The sequence below is a fragment of the Centrocercus urophasianus genome, unplaced genomic scaffold (genome assembly GCF_019232065.1).
Source record: "Centrocercus urophasianus isolate 14NV4802_14NV808 unplaced genomic scaffold, USGS_Curo_1.0 seq_10, whole genome shotgun sequence".
In the NCBI taxonomy this organism is placed as follows: Eukaryota; Metazoa; Chordata; class Aves; order Galliformes; family Phasianidae; genus Centrocercus; species Centrocercus urophasianus.
Genome location: NW_024884142.1, coordinates 85,941,893 through 85,968,663, shown reverse-complemented (window position 1 = coordinate 85,968,663; position 26,771 = coordinate 85,941,893). Strand labels below are relative to the sequence as shown.

At 42.8% G+C, this 26,771-nt stretch overlaps 1 protein-coding gene across 1 annotated transcript; it reads left to right on the top strand.

The window, feature by feature from the left end:
• Positions 1 to 39: 39 nt before the first annotated feature.
• Positions 40 to 26,743, top strand: AIDA (axin interactor, dorsalization associated). The gene is made up of 10 exons (XM_042830300.1): positions 40 to 210; positions 3,273 to 3,342; positions 9,175 to 9,228; positions 11,159 to 11,213; positions 14,888 to 14,951; positions 15,322 to 15,428; positions 20,481 to 20,603; positions 22,424 to 22,546; positions 22,997 to 23,114; positions 23,964 to 26,743. The coding sequence occupies exons 1-10, from the start codon at positions 101 to 103 to the stop codon at positions 24,058 to 24,060; spliced, it is 921 nt and encodes a 306-aa protein (XP_042686234.1). The 5' UTR covers positions 40 to 100; the 3' UTR covers positions 24,061 to 26,743.
• The last annotated feature ends 28 nt before the right edge of the window (positions 26,744 to 26,771 follow it).

The following is a 26,771-nucleotide window of genomic DNA, read 5'->3' as shown; positions in this document are numbered from 1 at the left end:
TGGGCCGGGCTGGGCAGGCGGCGGGCGTGGGGCTGGCGGGAGCGGCTGCCCGGCGCGGTGCCCCGGCCCGGGGTGAGCATGGTGCCCTAGTGCTGGGGCTATGTCGGAGGCGGCCCGGAGCCTCCTGCAGCGCTGGGGCGCCAGCTTCAGGAAAGGCACCGACTTCGACTCCTGGGGGCAGCTGGTGGAGGCGATCGACGAGTACCAGATGTGAGTGCGGCCCCCAGGGAAGGCGCGGAGGAGCGGGAGGGCGGGCGGCTCCCCGCAGCGCTTCCCTGCCGCCCGGCACGGCCCCGCCGGGCAGTCCGGGGCGGGGCGGGGCGGGTGGCTGCAGGGCCTAGGCCGCAGCCCCCCCGGCCTCGCTGCCGGTGCCGTTATGTAACGCGGGGCCGCCCCGCGAGGCGAGGCGGGACGCGGGACCCCGGCTGAGGGGAGCGGGGGCGGGCGGGACCCGCCCCGCCGGACCGAAGCCTCCCAGAGTGCGGGTGATTCAGAGCGCGGGGCAGCGTGGGGACCGTGGGGTCCGACTGGGCTGGTGGGCGCGCTGCGGAGTCCGCTGAGTGCCGGCGGGAACCTGAGCGAGCGGCTGGGAGCTGTGAGCTGAGCGCGATCCGTGCGAGCTGAGCGCTCCAGGCTCAGGTTCTCGCGGTGGGCGTCTGGAAGAAGTCCCGAGCGTTCTCCCCCGGTAGAATATCAGCCTAAGGGGCACCGTCCGAGAGGTCTTTACGGCTGCTCGGGGCTGGCGGTGCGGCTGCCTTGGCTCCCAGCTGAGTGCCGTTCCCGGGTGGGTGCTGCATGGTGAGGTGCTCGTCTCCTCAGCACGGTCCCTTAGCGGGTAGGACGGTGCGCGCTCAGTTATCTGCCGCTTGCAGCTCAGGGGAAGCTGTTACTACATGCCTTGGCACGGCAATAGAAAGGCGTTTTAATAAGTGCCCTTACATACACATTCATGAGGAGTGCATTACGACCCTAACGCTGCAACCCCCCTTGGCAGTATTAGGGGTCAGTTTCCTTCAAGGAATTTCCCTCGGAACAGAAAGTCCTCAGGCTTCTCCTTCAGAGCTTGCCTTGCTGAGAAGTAAGTTCACTTAATGATTGCAGCTGGACCAAGGGAAGAGCCAAGGTGTGATTTTCATTCCTTTTCTGTTGTGTCTGATAAGAACTGAGGTGATCTTGGTGCCCGTGCTTTATTCCAACTTTGTAGCAGTATGATATAGTTGTAAGAACGCTCCTCTGGGTAGCAGCGCTGTGAGCTGCCCTTGGAAGCTTTACCACTGAGCTCCTGAAGAGCAGTCAGCAGATGAACTCTGTGGCCCCAGGAGGAAGAAGAACAAAGATTGACAGGGATTTCCTGGGGAGGAGCAGAACCTTTTCAGTCTGTGCATCCACTTCTCTTCAGTGTAGCAGGTAGACCAACAACAGCTTCGATCCCTAGGATAGAGGCTACAGTTAAGAAGTGTAGGGTGAGATACCAGCCTCTAGATCTGGAGAAACATCCCATTGTGGCTTCATGCTACTTGCTGCTTTTTTAAATGGGAATTTGATCACGCTGGTGCAGCTGGCTGGATGCTTTTAGCAATTGGCCAGGTCTGTACAGATCAGTGTAGGAAGAATCATGGTAAACTATGTTGAGCTTGCTTACAATGAGAAAGATTTTTCTAGGCTGATTTCAAATCAGGGCTTGAATGGCTCTTGGCACAACTGCTTGCCTCCCTTGTCCAGGGGGCCTAAGTCTGCTCAGGTGTTTGCGTTGCTCCTTGAAGTTTGGTGCCGAGATTGACCCCTTGCTCATTCAGATGCATGCTTGTGTGCGAGCCTCAGCCACCAGCAGTACCTCCCACCACCTGTAGGACTTGGCCTGGTCCTACCTTGCACAAGCATCGGGTGGGACACCAGAGGCACTTATTTGAATTAGAGTGCTTTTTGTTGGTGGTTTTGTATTAGCAACAAATGCAAAGATCATTGTTGCTGATGTTCACAGAGGTGTTATTGCTAAGATGTTGTCTGTTGTGGGTGGTGTATTGCTGCTATGATTACTTGTTTTCTGAAATTGTTTTTTAAATGCCCAAGTGATGTATGTACATAGCTTTCTGTATCACTTGTGCTGTACCACTGAGGAAGGGATGACCACATGTTCAGGTTCAAGTGCCTGTGCTTTCTGACTTTTCTCTGCCACCATTTTCTTCCATTCCAAGGGAGGATGTTGTAACTAATCTGTGTCATTATCCCATTCTGCTGGTTCTTTGCTGCTTATAGCAGATAGCTACAGTGGCTTCAATCCTTGTGTCTTTTTAATAGCGCTTATTTCAGGAGGAGCAAAGGAACATTTGAGCTCTGCAGTTTATTCCTTTCACAGGCTTTGACTGTGATTGTGTCTGTTTTCACTCCCTCAGAAAAAAGCAGGTTAGTGCCTGTACACCCGTGGCAAGAAGTCGAATTTCTTTAAGAGCACAACATTACAAAGAGATTCCCAGTGGGAGTGTGTTGAGATGTCCACAGTGCTGTTGTTGTCTTCGGTTTTTCCCTCAACCCCTCTCTCCAGTGCCACTAAATGTATATTCACAGAGAATGGCAACAATTGCAGTTTCCAATTGCACGGTCTGGCTTGTTTAATTTTCTCCTTCCTCCCTAGAAGGAAACTGTAACTCTTCCCATAGATTCCCTCTAGCTTCCTTTCGCTTTCGTGAGCTGTTTGCTTGCTGTTACTTCCCAAACCCCTTGACACTGGTCTCTGTGGTGGTAATGGGTGGAGCTGCAGCTCTGCGTATGATGCTGACAGGCCCAAATAGGAACTGCTGCACCCTGGGAGGCTCAGCCACAGTGTCCCCATCTCCCTCATTGGGAGAGCGTGTGGCCATTGCCCACGCTACCTGCTGCTGCTCTGCCTGCACCCACTCCTCCTGGCAATCAGATTCTCCATGAGAAACATAGCACTTGTATCTCAGTGGGTCCTTTTCACAGGCAGTATAATTTATGATAGTTTAATTTAAAAAGATGGATGGGGAAAGAAAAAAGGTCAGTGCTCATAGAAGGGGCTGTTGGCTAGAAGGACCTTCATATCTATTTTGACACACTGTAAGTAGTTTTTCCTGCGTAATACTTTGTCTTCTGTTTGTTTTTATTTGGTGTAGCCTACTGTGGCTATCGAAATCTTTGTGAAAAAGAAACTGCTTGGAGCAGTAGCCTGTGGCACATTTTCTGTAGGTTGTGACAATGATGATGGGCTTCTGTGTTGTCCTCTCACTGTACAGTTTTCTCCCCTTCTCCTCTAGATTAGCAAGACATCTTCAAAAAGAAGCACAGTCTCAGCACAACAGCTCAGAATTCACAGAAGATCAAAAGGTAAGCGTTGCTGTTGGTGTAGTCAAGGAACTTGCCTCACAGATGTTGTTTTTGTGTCTGGCAGACCTGAGCTTTATGATACCTGTTTTCCACTCTTAATATGCAATAACAGAAGCAGAGCCCAGTGTGGCTGAAACTGCTACTGTCATTAGATGTGACAGATGCTCCGCTGTGTAATGTTGAATGTCTAATGTCTCACATGCTGGTCAGTGTCTCTCATAATCTGGGTGTTGTGTTTTCTTTTTTTCTGGTGACCTTATGATAACTTGCTTATACAAAATTAACGGGATTTATGTTATGAAGACTGAATACAAAATGTCTTGAGCTGTAGATGTCGAGGGTGTGTGTGGAGGATCTTAGCCTAATGTGTAATGCCTGACTGGGAAGGATCCTAGCTGCATACTCCTTACTAGTCTCAATGTTATTTATTTGTAATCTTTCAAAATATTGAGCTGTCTACTCTTTCCCCCCTTCTCTCAGCTGAAAAGGCTGGTTTTTGTCTGAGTATCACATAGTTGTCATTCTATGACAGGTTTTAGGAGGAATGTGCTAGTTGAGGTCCAACACACGCAAGTATCTTCAGCAGAATACAAGGAAATCTGGGATATGAGGCCTTGCCAATCTTTAGTACCTTGCATAAAGCCACATTTTTCGTAGGAATACTATATTAGAGAAAATATGTATTTCCAGGTTGTAAATCATGAGATCCCTTGTGTGAGCAGCAGTATTGCCTGAGCAGTGACATTTCCTAGCCTAGAATCCCATGTATGCTAAAAGGGTGCTAGAGTAATGGGGTCTGTGTTTGTTAATGTCACTCCTGAAAACAAGCTCTGGCTACAGAAATTGGAGATGAACTTGATCGTTTATCACTAGGAAATACACCTTTATGTGCAGTCTGACAGTGGTCTGTAAATGTTTTCTTGACGTATACCATCAAAAAGAGCCAAGAAGTGGCCTTCCCTTTTCTATTGCCCTTCTGTGAAGAAGAGGGTAAGGCTCGTAATAGTCTTAAACTGAGTCAGAATCTTGGAGAAGGGTTGGGGCAACCTTTCCTGAACTGGAGGATCCTTGTGAACATTGGGCAGATGTTTACTCATTCATTGCTTCTGCTCTCTATCCCTTTCTAAAATCTTTGTCCATATTTCTCAGCTATTATCATCTTTACTGCATGTTTCTCCTCTGGAGACTTTTGGAAAATATGGTTTGTATGGGAACTGCTGAGTCACAGCCTGAACCTCTGATTGATCACCTGAGGCGAGCCATGAGTCAGCCAGAGGAGCACAGCTGAAGGCAATTCACCTGTGCTGCAGGAAGGGGTGGAGCCAGGCTCCAGCCCTCCTAGACCTATTTAAGAGCTGGCTGCCAGCAGGGAAGGATCTCATCTGGAGTTTGCCTCCACTGATGTTTTGTGAGTGAGCCCAGGATAGGGGTGAGCCTTCTATTTATTCTCTTTTGTTATCATAGTCTGCTTTGCCTAAACTCTCTTGTTTATTTTGTGATTATAACATCCTAATATTCTTTGATTATACAGTGGTTATTTTAGCAAAGAGAAGCTGTTAGTGCCACTTTGGAGGCACCATCTCCTGAGAGCATAAGAACCATAATGACATAGGGTTTTGCTTACAGATGTTTCCTGAGTTTTGGGGAAAGTACTTCTGTCCTGATGGGGGAAGTAAGAGAGGTCAGACATGAGGAAAGGCCTGGGAGGTTCAGCAAGTCATGATAACTGGCCTCAGATGCAACTGCATTCATATACTAAGGGAACATCCTCTTAGCCCCATTTCTCACGAATCGTGCTAGTCACAGCAAAAAATGATAGTCCTGTCACTTTCTACAGATTTTAAGCTTTGGTGCTGCTAAGATCTTTTAGTCTGACAGCTGCTTACTCCTCTGGTGTTCCCTATTTCTGCAGAAGCTTGGCAATTATAATTCAGTGATCATGACAAATTACTATCATCTCTACTATTGTTCATCAGCATATAGGAATAGAGTTAAGCACATTTCTGGGTTTTCAGTCAATTTAGTTAACTAGGAGTATGTCTTCTCTCTTTCTACCTCTCAAAAATGTCCACAGTTGACCAGCTGGTTTTACTGAAATAAGTTCCTGTCAAGGCACTGGCCCTGCTCTTTGGTCTCAGGTCTGGAAAGTTACTCATTCCCTAATTTCTTGTCTTTTCTAGTTACTCTTTGCTATGTACTATTTGTTTATCTGAATTCATATGTGTTTGCTTCAGTTTACATATGTGATGTCATGGGCCAGGCTGTGCATAGAATTTCACTGTCCAGAGAAGGCAAGTTTGTGAAACTAATGATGATTTCCAGTTGCTCAGTCTGCCCTTGTTCCAGTCTTTGCCTGGATTTCTACCTAGCTGTTTTCTAAAGGACCATAAGTAGTACTAAGAATTACAGTAAGATTGTCACTGTTTTTGACTTGACATACCATGTAGAGTAGATGGATTTCAGTAGTGTTTCCTCTGTACCAAGGAAGAACTACTGGAACTCCTGGCTTTGCAACTACAAGGAAGAGACACTACTAAGTTAAAATTCTTGGCCCTGTCTGTATGTATAAACTTAACATTTTGGGGTTTATTTCATGCATCACAGGTACTGTTACTCTCCAGATGTGGCCACATCATATAATTGATGGTGTGTCACTTGCTAATGTAACTGTGCAATCCTGTAATCTAACAGCACTTCATAGATACTACCAATTTGTTTCACATAGATGTAGTGTGAGCAGTTATCATTTACCTTCTAATAAAGATATACCTTTAGGTAAGAACTCAGATATTTCAGTATTCACACATCTTCCTTTTTGCTAGAGATCTGGAGCGTGTTTTGAAGGATTTCATGCATCTTCATTTGATAGGAAAAACCAGTCTCCATAATTTGCAGTTCCCTGGGTTTTCTGTCTTCCATCTACTGCTACATGTCATTCTGGAGTTTCAGTACTTAGAAAAGGCTCTGTCTTGTCTTGCAAAACTGATGGTGCTGGAATCCTCATTAATGATTATGAGTTTTGTTGCAAACTCAAAAGTTTAAATCTAATTGCTCTGCAACAGCCTTAAGGAGGCTGTGCAGCAGTTTTGTCACTTAGAAGCTGTGAATGTTGGATATTATCAGCTATTGTCTGGTGGGCTGACCTCACTCTTAACATCAGCTTTCTGCTGTAATCTTTTACCTTCGTTCTCTAAAGTTCTGTCTTCATTTATGATCAACCGCTACGTTTTGCTGAGTTGATCCAGTTGGGTTTGGCTGTAACTGTCAGTTTTCCTCCAGCTATGGCTCAGTTCTCTACGCAGTAAATTTGACCTTTAAAGCCCTCTGCTGACCTCAGTTGTTGTTTCTCATGTGCCTTTTTTACTGCAGTTTTGGAAAATCATGCTTTTTGCACAGTGCTAATTTGCTGCAGTAAGAGCACTGTTGCACAGTCATAGCATGATTCATTAAACTAGTGGTCTCCCAACAGCCTAGGCTTCTCTTTAAAGCCAAAGTCTGCTCTGGCTCTGTATTTATGCAAACATCTTTGACTGCTTTACAGTTAGCACAGTCATTACTCACACAACTGCACCGAAGAAACCTTGACTACGAGATCAACTGACTTTATTCCCTTTCTAATCGCTCGTTTACATAAAACTGAATCTTCAAGACTTTAAACAAGCAAAATTAATAATGACTTCAGTCTTTTTAATGAGATGCAGAATGTTTTCTCTGCTGCAAAAATGAGTCTTTGCATGGGATAGCTGCAGCTGAAAATGATAGCAGTGTTTAGCTGCATTTTTAACTTTTGGGTTGGGTGTGGTCCCTTAAAAAAATAGTTATGAATAATGCCTGCTGGGAGCTTGCCATATTTCAATAGATTCCATATAAAACCTATTCTTTACTGTTTTAAGAATCCCAAACTCTCTTCAATTAATCTGTTCCTAGGGGCTTTATTGCCCTTCAGCCCCCAGGTGCCAGAGGGGGCTGTTTGTCCTGTCACAAGATCTCCAATTCAGGCAATGTTAGGAATACAGAGTGAAGTATCTGCAGGATTGGGAACGGTGGTGTTGCTGAGCTTCTCAGTGAGTTAACATAGGAGACGGGAGATGAGCCGTGTTTCTTGAGACCTGATTTATGGTGTGAGCTTCATGCTCTGTGCACGAGACAGTGAGAAGAGCCCCGTGAAAACCCATTTACAAGTTTTGATTCCATAGTGGAGACCATGAGCTGGCACCCTGCAAACACACTTATAGCTGCTTTTCTGGTGTAGTTGAAGGATGTTTGATCTAACGTGGATCTTTGCTCAGAGATTTCCTTTCCTTGGGGAATCTGTGCATTCCTCTCTTTTATCCTTTATTTCACACCTTTCTCTTCTTTGAGATTCTGCCCATGCAAACATATCTTTCCAGATGTTCTCTTATAAAAAGGAATTCCGTATGTTATGCAGCAGCTGTAGTGTGTTCTTTCCCCAGGGAGCAGAATCTGCTTCAGTAGCACTACCTGATTTCCTTCCACCCAGTCTGACTGTATGTAGATCTGTAGAACCTGAATGTGGGACTGAATGTGTTAAAATTAACCCGGGATTGCATGTGTTCCTTTACAATTCAGAAATGTCTCTCCCCAGTCTATGCTGGAGAAGCAGCTGTGAATCTCTGTTAAGTAACATAATTTAATAATATAGAAGTTTGTTGATTGAACCAAGATTGTGACACGGATCTTCATGGAAATGATGATATTTTGGTTCTGCCATGTTGCGTGCAAATGTACTGTTGAGTTTGGGAATTATAATACAGGGCAGCAAGGCACTGCTGTGTGTGCTGCATGTCCAAGAGAGCTGAGAACTGAGCAGGTAAAATTTGAGTTTTTCTGCACTGAAACGTTTTGGTTAATTAACCAACACGTGATGGTCAAAAACAATAAGAATAAACCACACAGATACATCCACTTGACATCCTACACAATTCTGAATCCCTCTTGATGTTTTTCAGCTGGTTGTAATAGAAACAGCTGCAACTGCTTCCCCAGCTTCTTATTTTGGGAGGTATAAAAGCTTTAGCAGTGCTATCCTAAACAGTACCACTGTTAGCAGTGGGCTGTTTTGAAGCCCTTCCCTTCTGTGTTTTAAAATCAGAATGGCAAATTACTTAGCAGTTTTGCTTGGGGATATTTTAGGCATCTGGCAGGTTTGAATCAAATAAAATCTGTTTCACACTTCTCTCAGACTTTCAATGCGTTAGCGAGTTGCAGAGGTTATAGTTAAAAAAAAAAAAAAAAAAAAAAAAATGTAATCCATCTTTTGTACCTCATCTCCCTTCAAAACCCTCAGAAGAGGATGGACCGCAGTTTTTCTGTGCTGATGTTCTAGGCATTGATGTCTGAGGAGGGCTGACTTGGTCTGTTGAGACTGTAAGCTAAAGCAACTGTAAGCATCGCTCCTTAAAGGGGCAAATTGCAGCAAACTGCTCGTTCTCAGAAGGTACAAATGTTGGTTTGTTTGGATTTCCTTTTTTTTTTTTTTTTTTTTTTTTGGCTCTCTCCTATCACTTCAGAATAGTTGAGTTTATAAACAGTTTATGATGTGGTAGGCATTATGACAGTTTCTGCTAAGTGAATGACCCCCATCTGTGCTGATGAGCTGTGGAAGAAAAGCTAAATGGCAGATGATTCATTTTCATCTATTACACTTTGAGAAAATCTTGCTTGTGTATTGAAGAGCTTTTGATGCTGGATGATCTGATACTGAGGAATAGATCTGAAGTCTTTGTAACTATTATTCACATGTTTTTAATATAAATAAGAACATGGATTGATGCAGTTTCAATACTTACTTATTTACGCTTTTATTTTCAGAAAACCATAGCTAAAATTGCAACATGCTTGGAACTGAGAAGTGCAGCTTTACAGGTACAGTTCTCTTTCTCGTGTGATTTCATACTTGGTGGTAGGCAACCCTAATGCTGTTTTCAGACAAAGCCAAAACTTCTGGAAGCAGAATGAACAGCTCCTTGAATGCTTGGACTTTCCAGGTTGTCAATGTGATGCCCCAGGCAGCTCCCTAAGAACTTATATGAGTATGTACACATTGCTTGTGTGTGAATGTATTATGATTTTTTTACTGGAATTTGGCTTCAGGTTTTGTATCTCTGGTTGCTCGCCTCACTTGCAACCCACAGAGCTTGTCTGCCTAATCTGTGCATGAGAGTAAAGGGACCCTTAGAGTCACCCTTGCGCTGAGCTGCCCACTTCATAGATCATAATGGAGTGCAAGGAGGATTGTGTCTTGAGTAAAAAGAGTGCAGGTAGGGAGGGATGAAGAGGTAAGTTAGGTAATTTGAGTTATTTAATTAACTCTTTCCCAATCAAGAGTGCTGACAGGGAATTTTTGCATCAAGTTACTAATAGCAGCACTTCTGAATGCTTCACGATGGTGTAAATAGTGCAACAGTGCCGTTGTGCTGCCTTCAGCTCTCTGAGAGCTTTCAATTTTCAATTGAAAATTCAGTCATTGTGGCATTCTGGAGCTGAGAATGAGAGTGAGGTTTGAGCAGGTTTGAGTCTAGATGCTAGGCAGCAGTCAGAATTATTTGATTAGCTCTCCTGTCTTTCTGTTTTGATCCAACCTGAACTGTTTGAACAGCATTGCATTTGTTATGAGTCACAGTGATTTTTGTGATAAGGGCAGGTTTGTTCCTTTGTAGGATGGTTTCATAGGTCAAATCACTTTCCAGAACAGAAGATACAGAAATGTGATAGGCTGCTGAACTGAAGGGAGGATGTCTTGCAAGAATAGTCTTCCTTGCTGTTGGTTCTTCAGCAGTAATTCCAGAATTTCAGAACTCAGTGAGAGGGTACAACAACTTCTCACCTACACACAGAGAGTGTTTCACATGTGCAGTTTTGTCATGATTTCTTAGCAGAGAATAGAGCAGTTAATGAGTATAGTCATCACCTCCAGACCGTGTGGTTATAGTAGCTTTCTGTCCTGCGGTCTTCTCAGGTCCCTACTGACACTTGAGTGAGAAAACCAAGACAGTAATTAGGCCTTAAGGAAATGTTGAAATGATGGGTAATCTTAGCAGATACCATGAGTGCAGTGGCACAGTAGTTAAGACCTGATCCTCTACCTAAAAGGGGATATCCAATGTCAATCCCCCTTACTTGCACTTTTCTTACACTAACTCTGCCACTTATCTCAGAAGTCGCTGGTTCAGCTTGCCAAACTGTGAACTAACTTGGAATAAAGAATAAAAAAGCTCTCTGAGTTAGTAAGTCAGTAGGCTTAGTGAGAGAAGCAGATGTGCTACAGGCTAGATGAGGAAGCTGTATCATCAGAGTTGGAGAAGGAGATGAGAATCCCTGTGGCGAGCTCTTAGGTCAGCTGAGTTGTTTAGTCAAGCCCATTCTGTAACTTCTGCCAGTGTTATAATGCTCCAAGTATGTCTTGAGCTGTGTGGGCTCCTTTGGGAGCATCGCTTTGTAGTTTTAGAGGTGATCTTGCTTCGGTATGACTTGGCTGGGGGAGAATGGAAACAAGTCTCTCTGTCCTAATGTACCTGTTTGTGATGGGAATGAAAGCTCAATGAGCTACTTGAAATGTCTTTATCTTATGGTGGGTACATTTTCTGTCAATAAATGATAAGAGGCATACTTGCTGCCTCATCTATGAACCTAGCCTCCCGTCAAGGAGATTTGTGGAGTTTCTTGTTTGTTTTAAGACATAGCTTTGAAGTAGCAGTGTGCTTGAACAAAGGGAACAGCTTGCATGCTTACTTTGAAATGTATTAGCTTTGAGGGGGAAGATGCATCCAAGATTAATTCTTTCTTTATTTCGTAGTCCACTCAATCACAGGATGAATTTAAGCTTGAGGATCTGAAGAAGTTGGAACCAAGTAAGTAATATCTTTGTATTTTAAGTGACATTCATAATTGCAGTGAAAAATATAGCAGCAACACGAATACTTACTGATCACAGTGTGGTTTGACAGTACTATTAACTACTAGTTCTTCCAAATATCTGTTACCACGTAGACAGAAGTTGATATGTACTGAGGAATGTAATGTGGGTAATTTCAAAGTGTACTGTGGGAATACAAGAAAAGCTGTTCAGAGCAGCAGCTGTGGAGCAAGATAAGCATGAGAACCAAGGACACCCCTAGAAGGAGAAAGAACGTCTCACAGCTCTGATGGGATAAGCGCCTGCATGAATGGTTGAAGAGTGTTTTGTAGAATGCTCTGTTGACGTGTAAAGGTGGATGGGAAAGTTGTAGGGGTGGGTGGATGGCAAAGCTAGAAAAAGAAAGCTTGCGAAAATATGTAAGTGATGTGAGAACTTGTAATAAATGATTTGGATCATTCACATCTGAGTCCGTGCATCAGACTGCAGTGTAGTAGCCCTATAACATTTCAGATGATGCATTAAGCTTTTTATTCTCAAGTAATGCTTTGGATACTGCTGACTTTGCACAGAATAGTGACTTAAGCTATCAGCGGTGCAGTATATATTCAGCTGGGAAATTTACCTGCACATAACTTATTTGAACACAATTCCAATGCTTCCTGCCTGTAGTATTGGATGTGTTTTTCTTCTGAAAATGTTTAACTTGTGCTGATGGTAGCCAATCACTCGCCACTTAGCCACAGTGATGTTGTGAGGCTAACAAAGTTACGAGTAGAAGTGAAGGACGTGAGTCAGTTTTTGAATGGTTCTGTGTGCTGTTGTTTTTTCCCAGCTGATCCTGGGTCAGTTTTTGATAGGTCTATCCAGGAAAAAAAACCCTCTGTTTTTCATGTAGGAATTACCTGCTTATCTGCTGCATATTCCTTTTGGTTACACTGGCTGACTTATTCTCAAAGCATCTTTCTGATCAGAGCTTCCATATCTAAGCAATATCATCATCAGTGCTAACATTTCTGTTGCTCTTAGGGAACAGGAGGTGTGGAAGATCTGTTTTCATGATGGGGGAGGGGGGAAGGGTTTATTTTGCTCTTTCCACGCATGTATCATTTAGGGAGATATTGGGGATAACTGATGGGCAGGCAGTGTTACCACTTTATGAGTAGTTGAATTTCTCTGCATTATGGCTCTCTAAGTAACTAGCACAGCATCCTACAGAAAAGGTTGTGGGGAAGCAGGATGTGGAACTGGGGTTCCTAATGTCAGTACCAAAATAGAGCGTCCAATAGAGCTTTTAATGGAGCTGCGTTACAGGACTGCTAGGTCTGTGAAGTCCATACACTCAGGAAAGGCTTTAACTCTGTGTTAAAACTATTAGGTCTGTCTTGCTCTGGGTGCTGCATGTGTGGCCTCTGCATCCTCTGGCTTGGATTTATTTCATACAAATACTCCTGCTGTCTATTTACAAAGTATATAAAGTGCTGTGGTAGTTTAGTGATTGCAGACCTTAGGCTCCATTAGGTAACGACCAGAGAGGAGCTGTGTTTTAATTGATCACTCTGTTCTACAAATCAAAGGAAGTGAACACTGAAGGTTCCTTTTAGATGCCTGCTTTTCTGAAAAGCCCAAATTTCAATTGCACTGTTGTTGCTTATTTTGCCCTTCCTCTGAGAATTGATTTCTAGCTGTCAAAACGCTGTTCAGCAGCATGAAGCCCGTTCAACCCACACTTCATACAAATTACTGTATTGAAGCTGAGGGGTGAGTGTGTGACCATCAGTCTTCAAAGACACTGAGTTATTTTCCTTGGAGGAGAATGAGTGCTTCTGCAGCAACAATTGAACATTGATGTTCTCGATGTTGCTGCCTGATTCAGATTGTTCTGGTCTCTTTCCATCTGAATTGTGTCTTTGTTGTGGTTTTTGAGTGTATCTTGAATAGGGTAAATATTAATCAGGCCAACACTGGCAATTTCATAAAATACACAATGATGTGGTATAATCTGTCTGTTGTCAATTTTCTCTTATTTCCCACCAGGAAAGGCTAAAAAAAAAAAAAAAGAATGGACAGGCGATGCAAATAAGCATTTCCTTTGTTAGGCCAAGTGATGCTAGGGTGAAATGAAAATAGCTGTTAAGAAAATTTAACAGCTATTTAATTCTTTTTGCACCTGAAGCTGTGGAAACGGATGGGAAATTTTGAATATTGTTGTAAATAATCAGAGCCCTAAGATTCAGGCTTTTTTTTCTCCTCTGTGCTGTCAATTTCCCACTTCTTTTACTTGTTATGCTTGCATTTCACGCTGAGGAACTTCACTGGTTTTGTTTGTTTATAGGATTTGTCACTGAATCTCTCGTGCTGGGACAATGCTGCAGGAGGGTCCGTACATGCAGATGGTGGTTTTGAGTCTATACTGTGTGAAATCATTGCTCACTGAAATGTGGAAATACTTTCCCTGTGAGAGTTTATACCAGTGTTATAATGCATTGTGTGCGTGTGTTGGCATTTGTGCATAGATGATATGAAGTGGATCAGGAAATGTTCTAGCTGAAAACCAGTGAGTTTTGGTGGGTGGGTTTGGTGACCTCCTGAGGTGTGAGAGTTACCTGGTGGAGTGGGGTCAATCAATCTGATATTATAACTGTGAAATTATTTACTGTTGGTGATTAGACAGAATTGAATGCATTTTAAAAACTTAGTTTAAAAATCTGCTGTGGAAGATTTGGGGTGATATTTCTAGAAACAGTTCTGATTTTAGCATTCTGCGTTTCATTTTTGTTGCTAACACTGCCAGGAATAAACTGTCATAAGCAGGGCTGATACCAACCTGTACATGTGGAGATGCAGCTGATGTGGCAGAAATGTGTATCCTTAACTCTGCATTCAGGCTGTGTCAAGGTTTCAGATGCTGTAAAGCTGTTCACGTCTTTCTCACAGTGCTGGTATCACTGTAGTACTGCATGCCCTCTAGTGATAACTGAGATTATTTGCAAGAAGGCTTTTTTCTTAGGGGATCTTCATTCACATGGAGGAGAAACCGATATTACTGGGAAGAGGGAGGAATCTCATGCATACCAAACTTTGGAAGAAGGGAGGAGAACAACTGCAGTTTTTTTGCTTCTGTTTAATGTGCACATGATCACTATGAGATTCTACTTCATTGAGGTTTTTCTGTTAGGGGCAGTTTTGCGTTCTGTGATGCATCTCTCTGAGGGTAAGAGGATTCTGTTCCTCAACCTCAGCTGTGCTGGAAGGCTGCCCAGCCTGGGTTCTTCATTCCCCACCTCTGAAAGCTTTCTTCTCTTTTTAGGTCTTTTAGCCATCATGAAATACTTGTTTATATGTTTCTGGAAATATCTACCCTTAGTAGTTAAGGTACCATTACCCCGGGGGCTTGTCACTATTCCTTATGATGCTTTTAATTGTTGCTGTGTTTATCCCCCCCACCTATATAAATATGTGGTGATGAAGTTCTGCAGACACAGTTTCAGATCTGAAAGTTGTAATGATATGCATTTCATCATGTTTATGCCTTTATTCATGTTTAAGGTATGAGTGTGGCAGGTTTTTTTCCTTATTATTTTTTTCAGTATAATCACTATAAAACATGTTAGATGCTTCATTAGAGGTATAGATTCTTACTGTTATTTTTTTTTTCCTTCTCTATAGTCTTAAAGAATATCCTCACTTACAATAAGGAGTTCCCCTTTGATGTTCAACCTGTCCCACTCAGGTAAGAAGAGAACTGCATCACTGTATGGTGTGCATCTGAGACATGAGAATTTCTTAGAACTGCCCACTTGCTGCCTTGCATTGGGTAAGCAGGTGAGGAAAAGTTTTGAAATCTAACTTTCCAGTTACCACTAAAATTCAAGTACAATGTTAGTAAAATCAATAGTTGGTAGATCCTACATCTCTGTAGATCTCCTGGTTTTTGACTCTGCTACATGTAATAAGAGGCTTTCTACAGTAGTAGCTGATCAGAAAAGTGAAATGGCATTGAAAAATGTTGCTCCTGCTTTTATACTCAGATGCTGCTGTGCGAGTTGAAAATCAGAGGATGAATGATCTTTGGTCACAGTCATCTTTTTCTATACTTACAGGAAGATATTAGCACCAGGAGAAGAGGAGCACTTGGAGTTTGAGGAGGATGATGAGGAAGGAGGAGCTGGAGCAGGGTCTCCAGACTCTTTTCCTGCTAGAGTTCCAGGTAGGAATACCACCTTTCCATCACCTGTGTGTAAATTCTGTCTCAGAGAAGCCCTTTTCTCCATCTTGATTTTAAAAGTTTGGATGAAGAGCAGCAAGCTGTATTGGAAACTCTAGTGTTGTACTGGAAAACCATGAGGGTGTTCAGTGGACTTTTTTTCTCAGCAAACTGTTTCCTGTTGCAAAACAGTTGTACCCATAATCTGCAAGATGGTGCTGTCTACCTCAGTTAATTTGTTCTTTCTTCAAACTCAATATTGTCATTCCATGTATTTTCTTAATGATATTATGTGAAGCATTCTGAACACGTTCAGATGTAACCTGCGGCAGCGTTTGCTCCTTCAAGGAGTATCACATCTTGCTAGAGATGTGAGAAGCTATTGCTGGTTAGTCCTCCATTGTATTATCTAGTAAGACAATAGTTTGAACTAAAGCCAAGCTCAAGGAGAAGAGGAGTAGCTTTGGCTGGAATGGATATACCTGCAGATTCTAGAGGTGTTCCTCCAATCTCAATTTTTGGGAGGTTAGCAATAAAGGAATAAAATGTTCCAACAGAGGGCTTTGAGGCTTTTTTTTTTTCTTTCCTTCTTGATGTAGTTTCTTTGAAGAAGAAACAAGTTTGTAGTTTTGGAGCAGACTGGAAAACTTCCTATTTCAAGAAGGTGATAACAAATAGGGGAACTAGAACTGGAATTATGTCTGAAAGACCTGAGTAATTTCAATATTTCGGCAACAATAATTGTATGAGTAATAATTAGCTGCTGTTGAGGAAGAAAATGTGTTTCTGTCTTTGGGTTTGAGACAGTGTGCACTACTGGATGCAGTCCCTGCTACTAGTGTTGGTGTAGATATGCACAGTCTATAGCTATTTATGCTGGGCACACTAAGAGGCTGTAATGTATGGGGATATTGTATTGCTGACTTACTGCTATCTTGATCTTTGCTATCCACTAGGATAAATCTGTTTATTAAGGTACATTCTATCTGTTCTAAGTACAGCATCTATCAGAAGATTCATTTAAGCTTCCTCTGGGTATGTGTGTATGGTGCACATCAATCTCAAATTTCTTTTGGATTGTGTAAGTCTACTCTGTTCTAGATTTTCCTGAGTGTTCTTTGACGTCTCTGTGTAACTAGATAAATGTCAAGTTTAAGGAAGAGGGATACTTCTGGGTTTATTTTGTTTATACCTTTCAGCACACTGTTTATTCAAGGTTTAAGCTGGGGAAAGGAGTTACTTGGAGTGAGTAACTCTTGCTGTGCTGGCAAACCAATGAGGCCATAACTGTTATTGTAGTTCTCTGTGCAAGCCGTTGGAGCTGTCTGCTGACGGTGGACAGAGACTGTTCATGTACTTAAGAAAGAATCTAAGCTGAGGGTAAGAAGGTTGTGTTTACAGCTAAATTATTCTCTAAGAATAATTCAGAAAGAAGAGAGCTGTGGGGTCTATACTTTCTTACAGAATTACTTCTTTGTAAAACGGTGCTTTTAGAGAAGTTGCTCACACCTCCTCCTCTTATTTACATTTTCTACTGTCATCTACTTCATGGTCTATCTGACTTTCTGGAAACTTCTGAATGAAGTTAAACCTATTTTGATCTGAACCTCTAAGATGGTTCAGTATGATTGGAACACAGATCTTGTTTTCCCGTTGAATTTGTGTGGTGTTTCTTACCTTTGGATGTGAATTGGTAGCTCTCTCTGTGGGCAGAGAGGCTTAAGCAAATGCAGTTTGCAGCCTTTTGAGGTGAGCTTCTTCAGTGTACTTTCCATGTTGAATTAAGAGTATTTTGTGTCCATTTCTGGGCTTCTCAGTTCAAGAAAGACAGGGGACTTCTAGAGAGAGTCCAGCAGAGAGCCACAAACTTGATGAGGGCCTGGAGCATCTCCTGCATGAGGAAAGGCTGAAAGACCTGGGGCTGTTCAGCCTGGAGGAGAAGAGACTGAGTGGGCATTGTAGAAAAGCTACTAAATATCTAAATGGATGGGAGTCAAATAGATAGGGCCAGGCTCTGTTTGGTGCTGGTGCCCAGTGACAGATCAAGGGGCAATGGGCATAAACTGGAACACCAGAAGTTCCATACAAACACGGCAAAAAACTTCTCTAGTTTGAGAGTGACAGAGCCCTGGAACAGGCTTCTCAGAGGGGCTGTCTCCTCCAAAGATACTTGCAACCTGCCATAAGGAACCTGCTTTAGCTGTAGGGTAGGACCAGATGATCTCCAAGGTCCCTTCCAACCACTGCGATTCTTTGATTCTGTGACTGTGTTGCACTCTGCTTCAGTATGCCTTTAATCCATCGTGCATAATTGTATTGTCTGACTGTCTTGTCTTCTACATGCATGGCTTCATCGTTACCACATTGCACCATTCATCTAACCCAGGAGTCAATGAAGGTACATTACTGTTATTTCTCTGATCATGGTCCTGTAACTGTGATGTCTGTCATTTGGCTCTTAATTTCAAAGCTCAAAGTACAATCTGAAGGGTAAAGATCACATTACTAGGTGTCAGTGTGTTAATCTTCATTTCCCTTCAGGGCCAGAAAAAGAGAAAGTCCTATTTGGTGTTGCATATAGCTCTCTAGAAGTCTTAATGTGCTGCTAAAGATATGCTGACTTGCAGTGTAGCCATACGTAGGAGTAGGTAGATTTTCTTTTGTGGAATGCACATTTGAAGGGGAAATCTTGCATTAACAGTATATACGTAGTTACAATTCTGGGCTGTGTGAAGATGATCTGACCATCTGAAGTGACTTGCAGCCACTTAACAGCAAAGGTTTCCTATCTGCCTTTCTCCTGGTTATACTGCCTTTACTAGACTGCTGTGCTGGCAGTAGATCCTTCTGTGACCTGTTTCTGTTGTGAACTCCGCAGGAGACCTGTTGTCTTCTCTCTGAATTGGGAACTGGGGCTGGAGAGACTGGGCACCCCTGTCCTGGTGTCAGCGAGCCTTCAGGTTGCTTCACTTCTGTATATCTGACACATAGCTGTGGGAGAACACTAAGAACACATTTGTGGGTGCTCTCCTTCAGTTCTGAGAATGACTCCTTTCAGTTGTGTTGGAAGCTGTTGATATTTTCCCATGAAAAGCCATGAAAAGTATGAGGCTGAGAAAGGATCATGGGCCCAAACTATAGCACTGCAATGGCCAGCCCTAGTAATGTTATTCCTTAAGCTACTGTCAGGTAATGGCCCCAATGTGAAGTGACTGCAGTAAAAGAGCTGCCTGGATGATTGTGGCTTGCATGGGACAGGATGGCCAGCTGCTTTAGCCAATGCCTGGAGTGACTAGTCCTTCAGCTGAGGCAGTAGTGAGACCCTGCTCCTTAGGGACCATCTGTCTACTGTCTTCCCACCCCCTGGAAGTGAGCCCAACTTTCCTGTTCGTTGCAACTCCATGGCTTTGTACATTCTGGAAAGCATTTTTCAGGAGCAGAAAAGCATTTCTAAAGCCAGAATGTTTATACTAAGTACTGGAGTCTGATAGATCTCATAGGTGATTTATGTGTGTTGGTTGTACTGTCATTTAGAGAGGGATGGGGAAAACCAAGCTACAGTTGTTCTTAGCTCTTGGCAAGGCGTACTGCTCTTAGGAGGCAACTGAAAGATGGCAGACCAGAGTTTTGTGTCCAAGAGAGGAAAGGTTTTGATCTACATTCCTCTAGATTGAAATAAAAAGTGGTTTCAAACATCTCTCCAGGAGGTAGCAACAAGATGAACTAGAGTGTGTGTGCTTCTTGATGGATGCTCTCTAATAAATTCAATTTAAACATTCTTCATGTTACGATCAGAAGCCCATCCCCTTACTTCAGAAGTGCGAGTCGGATACTGCCACGATCCCTTGTCAAGTGTACTGTATGTCTGGGACGTGGCTCTGCCAAGACAGGAAGGTACAGATGTGCTGTCACAGAGATGTGAATTCAGGCCTTGCTGTTCCTTGCCTTGAAAGAAGGACTGGGTGTAGGAATGCCTGTGAAATCTCGCTGTAGCTCTGCAGCAGAACACACTGCCCCTCTTTTAAAGCTAGTCCCTCCAATATAACAACGCCTCAGTTTTCCAACTCTTCAAGTGGATCAAAGGAAAAAAGGGATGAATGAAAACCCAGCTGGAACTTGCCAAAGGAAATTATTACTTTATTTAGATCTCAAGCCTTGGAATAACATTTCTTTTTAATTAGAAAACCAGAACTTTAATTTAAACTTGCTCATGACTCTGAGCATTTTCTGTCTTCGTGCTTATTCATCTAATACTAGAGACAGACTTGAAGCCTGTCAATTCTCTTTAAAATCAGCATGAAGAAACCTACCCTGTTATTGGTTATGGAATCTCACAGATGCTACCAAGTTTGGACAGTTTGGGTTTCCTGTCAGATGTGTTGTCTTCCTTCACTCTATAGGGATTTACCTACATTGTGGCCATGCACTGTGGACAAGAATTACCTGATTCTGAACTTTCTTGATGCAATGCTAGGAACTCCTTCTTTAATGCTTTGATATATAGGTACAGACCCATAGAACTCAGAAAGTTAAGAATCTCTCTTCTGGTTCCCTTGCATCCAGCAGGATTTGCAACAATGCCATTTTCTTCCTTGTTTTCCCAGCTTAAGTGTTCAGCATGAAGCCAAGTCATGTTCAGTGGGGTGGGTGCTCCTGATTAAGTGTCTGAACTTCCTGCAGCTGCAGATTGAATCCAGCTTCCCAAATTTAATCCTTAAAAACTATATAAATGGAATTCCATGCATGAGTTACTCTGCATGAGAGCAAGAAAGAATGCTTTAAACAAAGCTCTTCTCTGTTCTTAGGACATCCGTGTTTTTTTTATGAATTCATTTGACTTGAAGCAACCCTGGATCTCTTGGTGTGGACTTAGAAATCTGTCAAATTATGCGTGGCTGTGCGTGCATTCCTGTAGTGCTGTGTGCTGTTGGGTTAAGATCTGTGGGTTTGGAACTCCCATTGGAGAGCATTCTCTTCCATGAGAGGTGGTGGGATGCGCGTGGCCTCTGTTATAAGGTGACTCAGAGGGTTAACAGTGTGCTTTACTCTTTTCAGGTACTTTATTACCCAGATTGCCATCTGAACCCGGGATGACATTACTCACCATCAACATAGAGAAAATTGGTCTGAAAGATGCTGGGCAGTGCATTGATCCTTACATCACAGTCAGTGTAAAGGGTAATGATTTCTGTTCCTGGCTCCTTGTTCCCAGTTTGGAGGAAGTGTGCATTTCCTGAAAGCCGTGTGGATTTTTATTTTTATTTTCTGTCTGCAGGGAGCAGTTTGTTCTTACGTGTATTTGTTGTGGCGTTAAGGCTGATTCAAGGGTGGGGAAAATCTGTATGTAGGAGATAGCGGGAGGCAGATCGCTGCACTGAGGGGCGCTGCCCCGAGAAACAGCGACTTGGCAGGCTGCTCTTATCTGTTTCAGCTTTTGTGGCTGACTTTTAAGTGCAAGTGCTAGGATTCCTTGTATTCCCCAACACTTACTGGTCTCTGGGCTTCCTGGAGACAGCAAACCACAGTTCAGTGGCTGTCTTGCCCTGTCATTAAACCAATTAATTCTGTAAAACAAAGATCTTCTTACCAAGGTTTGAGATTTTAGGCGAATGGATATGAAGTTGGGAAGGAGTGGTTGAAAGTGAAACAAAATATAAAATATATTTTAGCCTTGGCACTAAAATATTTCAGCTGGTCTGGTGGGCTTACTGCCCCTTCTTGGAGAGTTTTTGTGAATCTGAAGGAATCAGTGCCTCTGTCAGCTGCAGATAAGCAGTTTCAGATGACAACATGGTTGATGGCTTATGCTTGAGAGGGAGATTTTCGGTATTCAGAGTCTCATGATGCTCACAGTGGGAGCATCTGCCCCTTCCCCATCTGTTAGCAGGAATCCACTATAGTCAGAATTGCTTATCTTTAACTCACCCTGTTTGACTTCTGCTTGTCTTTACAATCACTGGAAGCAAATGATTTCCCTTTATCAGACAAAAGCCTCTGCTCAGCTGTGGTGGTGACTTTGTGCTTGTCCTTTAGATGCACTATTAGATTCCAAAGGCAGTGCTGAAGTACTTATTAGGTGTATGATCAGGCTGCTTCATCTCCTGGCTGAGTTCTTTGGCAGGCACAAGGGGCACAGTACTGAACGTCAGTCGAGTCCCAGGATGTTCTCAAATGTTACTTATCAGAACATACAGGCAGAAAGCTTCATCTGACCCTGCTTCGTCTGATGGTTTTTCAGTGGTGAAGTTAAAACATGACCGACAAGGAAGGCAAGTCTTTAAAAACATGCAGTACTTGTGTTTACAGCATTGCAGCATTATTTTTAGCTGATGTAACTATTCCCAAACGTGCATTTCTCTAGTCATTTTGGATCTTTCTTTGCCTCCAGAATGCCAGAAAGCGGAGGGATGGGCACCTTCATTGGTGTGGTTAGTGGATAGATGTGGTTTAATCAGACTTCATTCTTTCCTGCTGAGTTTCTGCTGGCCAACAGGAAAACACCAGCACTAACAGGGTTCTCACATCAAATCCTGGAAAAGAATTTGTAAAGCAAAGATTTGTTGTTCCTTTCCCTCAGTATTTGTCTTTCTTAAATTATTGCATATTGTTAAAACCTGCTTGCCTTCAGAGCTAGCTTTCACTTCCTTTCTGGAACTGAGAAAGACTGCATATTTCTAGGCTCACATTTCCACCAAGGCTTTGTGTTAACATGATGCTCTGCTTGCAAGCTGAGAGGTTGTGATGTAGAACAAAGTCAGAAAGTGTGTGTGGGAGGAGCCTATCACCTGCTCTACTGATTGCGGATTCATTCTTTGTTTCTCAAGATGTTTTGGGAGCAGAAGCTTTGTGAGAAATGTCTGTGGTGGCTGGTGCTGGCAGCTGGAGTCCAGCCCACGGCCATCTGAAGATCCAGCAGAGATGAGCATGCTGCATCTGGGCAGCAAAGCAGGGACTGCAGGCAGTGCCTCTCCCATTCTCATTCTGTTTCTTTCTCACAGATTTGAATGGAATAGACCTGACTCCTGTACAAGATACTCCTGTGGCTTTGAGGAAAGAGGACACGTATGTCCATTTTAATGTGGACATCGAGATTCAGAAACATGTTGAAAAGCTAACAAAAGGTATGTAGTAGCAGAAAGCAGAAGTGGGGTTGGGGAGCTTGGAAAACATAGACACTGAGTTGCTCCTGATCTAATAAACAGGCTGAGCCCGAGCTGCAGCAGGGCTGAAGTTCCAGATGAAGATTAAAACAAACAACACCTTTGCATTGTGTTGTTTTCCAATGGGTCATTGTGATGATTTGAAGGCAGGGGAGGAATGAATGAAACCAAATAAAATGCAGCAGCCTGCTCTGCTACGAGGGGTATTGTGTTTGGACAGATCCCTGGGTATGAATCATGGAGTGTGGAATACAAACTCCTGTGAGTGTGATGAGCACTGTAAGAACACGGTGTCTCTTTGAAATGCTGGAGATGACTCCATCCAATGTGCACAGAGCATCTTAATGGCAGATAAGTTTTCTGATAAGTATTGGCCATAATTGCTAACATTTCTACCATTTTCCACTCTAGGTGCAGCTATTTTCTTTGAATTCAAACACTACAAGCCTAAGAAAAGGTTTACTAGCACCAAGTGCTTTGCTTTCATGGAGATGGATGAAATTAAACCTGGGGCAATTGTTATAGAACTGTAAGTTATTGATGATTACAGAGGAAATGAGCTATGCTTCAGTTCCAATGTGTAGATTGTTGTATCATGGAAGGTTTTATTAACTCATTGCACTGAGTTACATAAGGAATATTCTAATTTTAATAAAGAAGGGAAGATAACAGCCTTTAGACAAATAAAATGGCTAGAGACCTTTCTCAAAAACGAGACTATTTCCAGTGGAAATGCTGGTGTTTGTAACTGAATTTTATGTGAAGTTAGTAAGATCTGCAGGGAAGGCTTTTGTTTTGCCATCAGCTTGAATGTCAGATCAGCTGTATTTAAAAAATGAGTGTGAACCCCCATGATTTCCTTGTGCAGGACTTCTGTAAAAAAAAAAATATATATATATATATTAATAATATATATATATATTATATATATATATATATAAATAATAATCTGAGACTGATTTGAAATATTTTTATGAGCATTTCAAACCTTTGTTAGGTGATTAGTAGTGCTCCTTGTTTGTTTGTCTACTTTGGATAGATCAGGCTGTTACTCTGCAGTGCTTATGGTGTGAGTTTTAATGCTGTTGTGTAGGTGAAAGTCCACTGAGCGAGGGATTTCGAGGTTTTCTTTCAGGAAGAAAGTGAGCCTTGCAGTTCTCTGCTCTTCTGTAGGAAGAGTGCTGAAGTGAATCTGTGCTAGCTGGGGTTCTTTCTTGAGTTTCTTCCTGTAAATCCATTTATTTTTGTTCCAGTCAATCTTATCTGTTGTATTTAAAAGATTATGGTAATAGATCTGGACAGGACAAGCTTTCTGGCATGCTTTCACCTTCCTCATGGCCGTTAGCACTTGCATTAACTCACTTTCTTGTGGTTACAGGTACAAAAAGCCCACTGACTTTAAAAGGAAGAAATTGCAACTGTTGACCAAGAAACCACTTTACCTTCACCTCCATCAAACATTGCACAAGGAATGACCCTATTTGTGAGACTTCTGTGAACTGAACCACAAGTCATGGTAGCTGTGTGTAGTAGCCTTAGGCTTCGAAGGGCAGGAAAATGACTGTACTCATGCCAGTAGGTCAAATGGGACCATCACATACTGCACAGCACTACTTCAGGGTCAGAGGCAAACCTACCACCCAAGTGCAAAGTTTTTCAGTACCTTCCAGATGCAGGTTTTTCTGAGAGCCCTGAAATATTTTGACTGCTTTTCCCAGTTTTGCTGTTCGTCACCTTTATCTTAACCATTATTATCCTTTTGCCTCAAACTCCACCATAGGTCGGAGACTGCCCTTTTGCCAGACCTGTAGCAATAAAGATGTGGCAGGCCTACTAACCTGTTTACACTTGCTGTGCTATTGTAGTTCCTCTCATCTGCATTTCAGAGTCCTGGGTAGCAGGCTGGGTGGCAGAAGAGCAGGAGAGAGAGAAGGTGGGGAGGGAAGAGCTTGAGCTGCTGGAAGTGGTGGTGAAGTGAGTGGGAGGAGGATGGGTCAAGTGAGGTGGCCGCAGAAGAGCTCCTCGGCCAGCTGGTGTGCTTTGCTTGGGCCAGGAAGAGGACGACTGCAGATGAGAAAACTGAGCTATGATTTGAACAGCTGAATCCTAGTTCTTAGCCTTGCCTGATCCACTCTTCCCAAGTTTTGGACGCAGTACGTATCGCAGTCCTTTAAATCGCAGTTATTCCCTAGAGCTGATTTTTCTGTATCTTGTCACAGAATGATTTGTGAAGATGGGTGGGGGAAGGAGAAAGGCTTTCTTCGAGGCTTCATCCTCACAGCAGTGGGTATTTCTCCGTTCCAGAGGTAGCAGGATGGGCCCCTCAGTGTTCAACAGTCAATTTTCCAGAGCTTTTGTTGCAGTAGATCTGGCTAGCGGGTTGGAACCCCACTCCCCCCCCTTTTACAAGAAACTGCTGTTCTTATGGAAACTGATTGTATGCAGTTTTCTGCATATGCTGTGCGAGTCTGGAAACTTACTCCAAAAATCACCTTTTTATGTAAGTAGATAGGATTATCATTTATTTTCTATATTTTTGATGCAGTGTGTGATTAAGCTGCAGGACATTGGCTTATTATGACACACTTGCATTCACCTTTTGACCTAATAAAGGGACAGAAGTAGGCCCCAGTCAAATCTTTCATATATTTAATACAATACTTTAATGTTTGATATACTTCTTACGTACCTAACTAGTGCCTAACTACTCTGCTATGCTAACAGAAGACCCAGCTCCCCAGCTGGTGCCAAACACGAGGTTTATTTCTGGCAGTCTGGATGCAGGTGTCTCACCAGTTCCTTTTCTCTGTCCTGTAGCCCCGAGATGTTGCGGTATGCTTTACAGGGACAGGATGTTACTTTTCCTTGTCTGTGTAGACAGCTCTTCAACATATTATGAGGATAAGAAGCTATTTTTGAATGTGCTGATTTTTTTTTTTTTTTTTTTTTTTTTTTTTTTCTCTCCTCACCTTCCTTCCATTCTGGCTTAGGTAGGGATAAATTTTCTTAACTTCTCACTGAGTAACTGATCAGCTATTATTACAAAAGCCAGCAGCGCTTCTTCAAGTACTACCAGTAGTTGGAGGTGGTTGTTTTTCTCTTAAAGGAAGAAAAAGTGCAATTGAATTCTCCTGTTTACGGGTCTTCACAATGCCCCAATGGTGTTACGCCGTGATAACATCTGGATATCAAGCCCTGGAAAAGATCTCCCTGTGAGTTGCAGAATACCTCTGAATGAAGCATTCTAAATACCACACAAAAGGAGGATGCCTAAGTTGTCTTTTCTTTTTTAAATCCTTCAAATTCTGCTAAAGGATAGAGCAGAGGCATTAGTTAGCTTCTATGGCTGCAAATAAATCTGAGTTAGGGCAATAGCTGGGTTAATTGCCAACTCTCCTTGGCTGGCTCAGGTCTCTTTCTGATTAGGAAATTAGAGTGCCAAGCCTTAGAGTCTCACGCTGCAGGCCCCAGCTCTGGCTCTGTCCCTGCCATCCTCTTGCTTCTTCTGGTGCCATTCAATGCCCAGTGAAAGCACTGAAGTAAGTTATATGTGATTGCCTGTGACTGACAGCACGCTCGGCCTCCTGGTGCTCCCAGAGGATGATTCCTTCCGGCTTTGTCTTAACTCACTGGGTGAGGAAGGGAAGAGACATTAAGCATCACAAAGCTTGGTGTTGGGAAGATCCTGACTCTTACTTATTGCTCACATGTATGTAATTACCCGCTATTCAAATTGAATGTTCTCACTTAACGTTTCAAACCCATTGTTTCAGCTGCTTACCTTGACTCCTCTCCAGCTTGTACGTGTCTGTATTAACTCCAGTTATAGGAAATGTCAACTTTGAAGTGTTTTTGTTAAATACACAAGTAGAGCTTTGTATTTAACTAATTGTGAATTAATGGCTGTGGAGTGTGAGATACCATTTTTGAAGTTGCTTTTTTTCCTCCTGTGAACTGTCTTTCATGGAAAGGACTACTACCCCTCACACCACGAGCTCCTACTTGTATTATTTTATGCGTTAGTGATGTTCTACCTATCTTGTCCTTCATCTTAAACCTGAAGCTTATTACTTGTACTGTAAGACTGTGTAACACCTACATGGCAAGTTTAATGGCTGCTTGTACTCTGGCAGTAAAGCTGTAATGGCCTTCATTAGATTTTTATTATTCCTAGTTTTTTCTTCCC

What these genes read in the sequence shown, in the direction of transcription:
- AIDA (XM_042830300.1), top strand. Translation starts at nt 101, where the DNA reads ATGTCGGAGGCGGCCCGGAGCCTCCTGCAGCGCTGGGGCGCCAGCTTC. An exon ending in TCTGAAGAAGTTGGAACCAA is followed by an intron (nt 11,214 to 14,887) that starts GTAAGTAATATC and finishes CCTTCTCTATAG; the next exon opens with TCTTAAAGAATATCCTCACT. An exon ending in CATCACAGTCAGTGTAAAGG is followed by an intron (nt 20,604 to 22,423) that starts GTAATGATTTCT and finishes TCTTTCTCACAG; the next exon opens with ATTTGAATGGAATAGACCTG.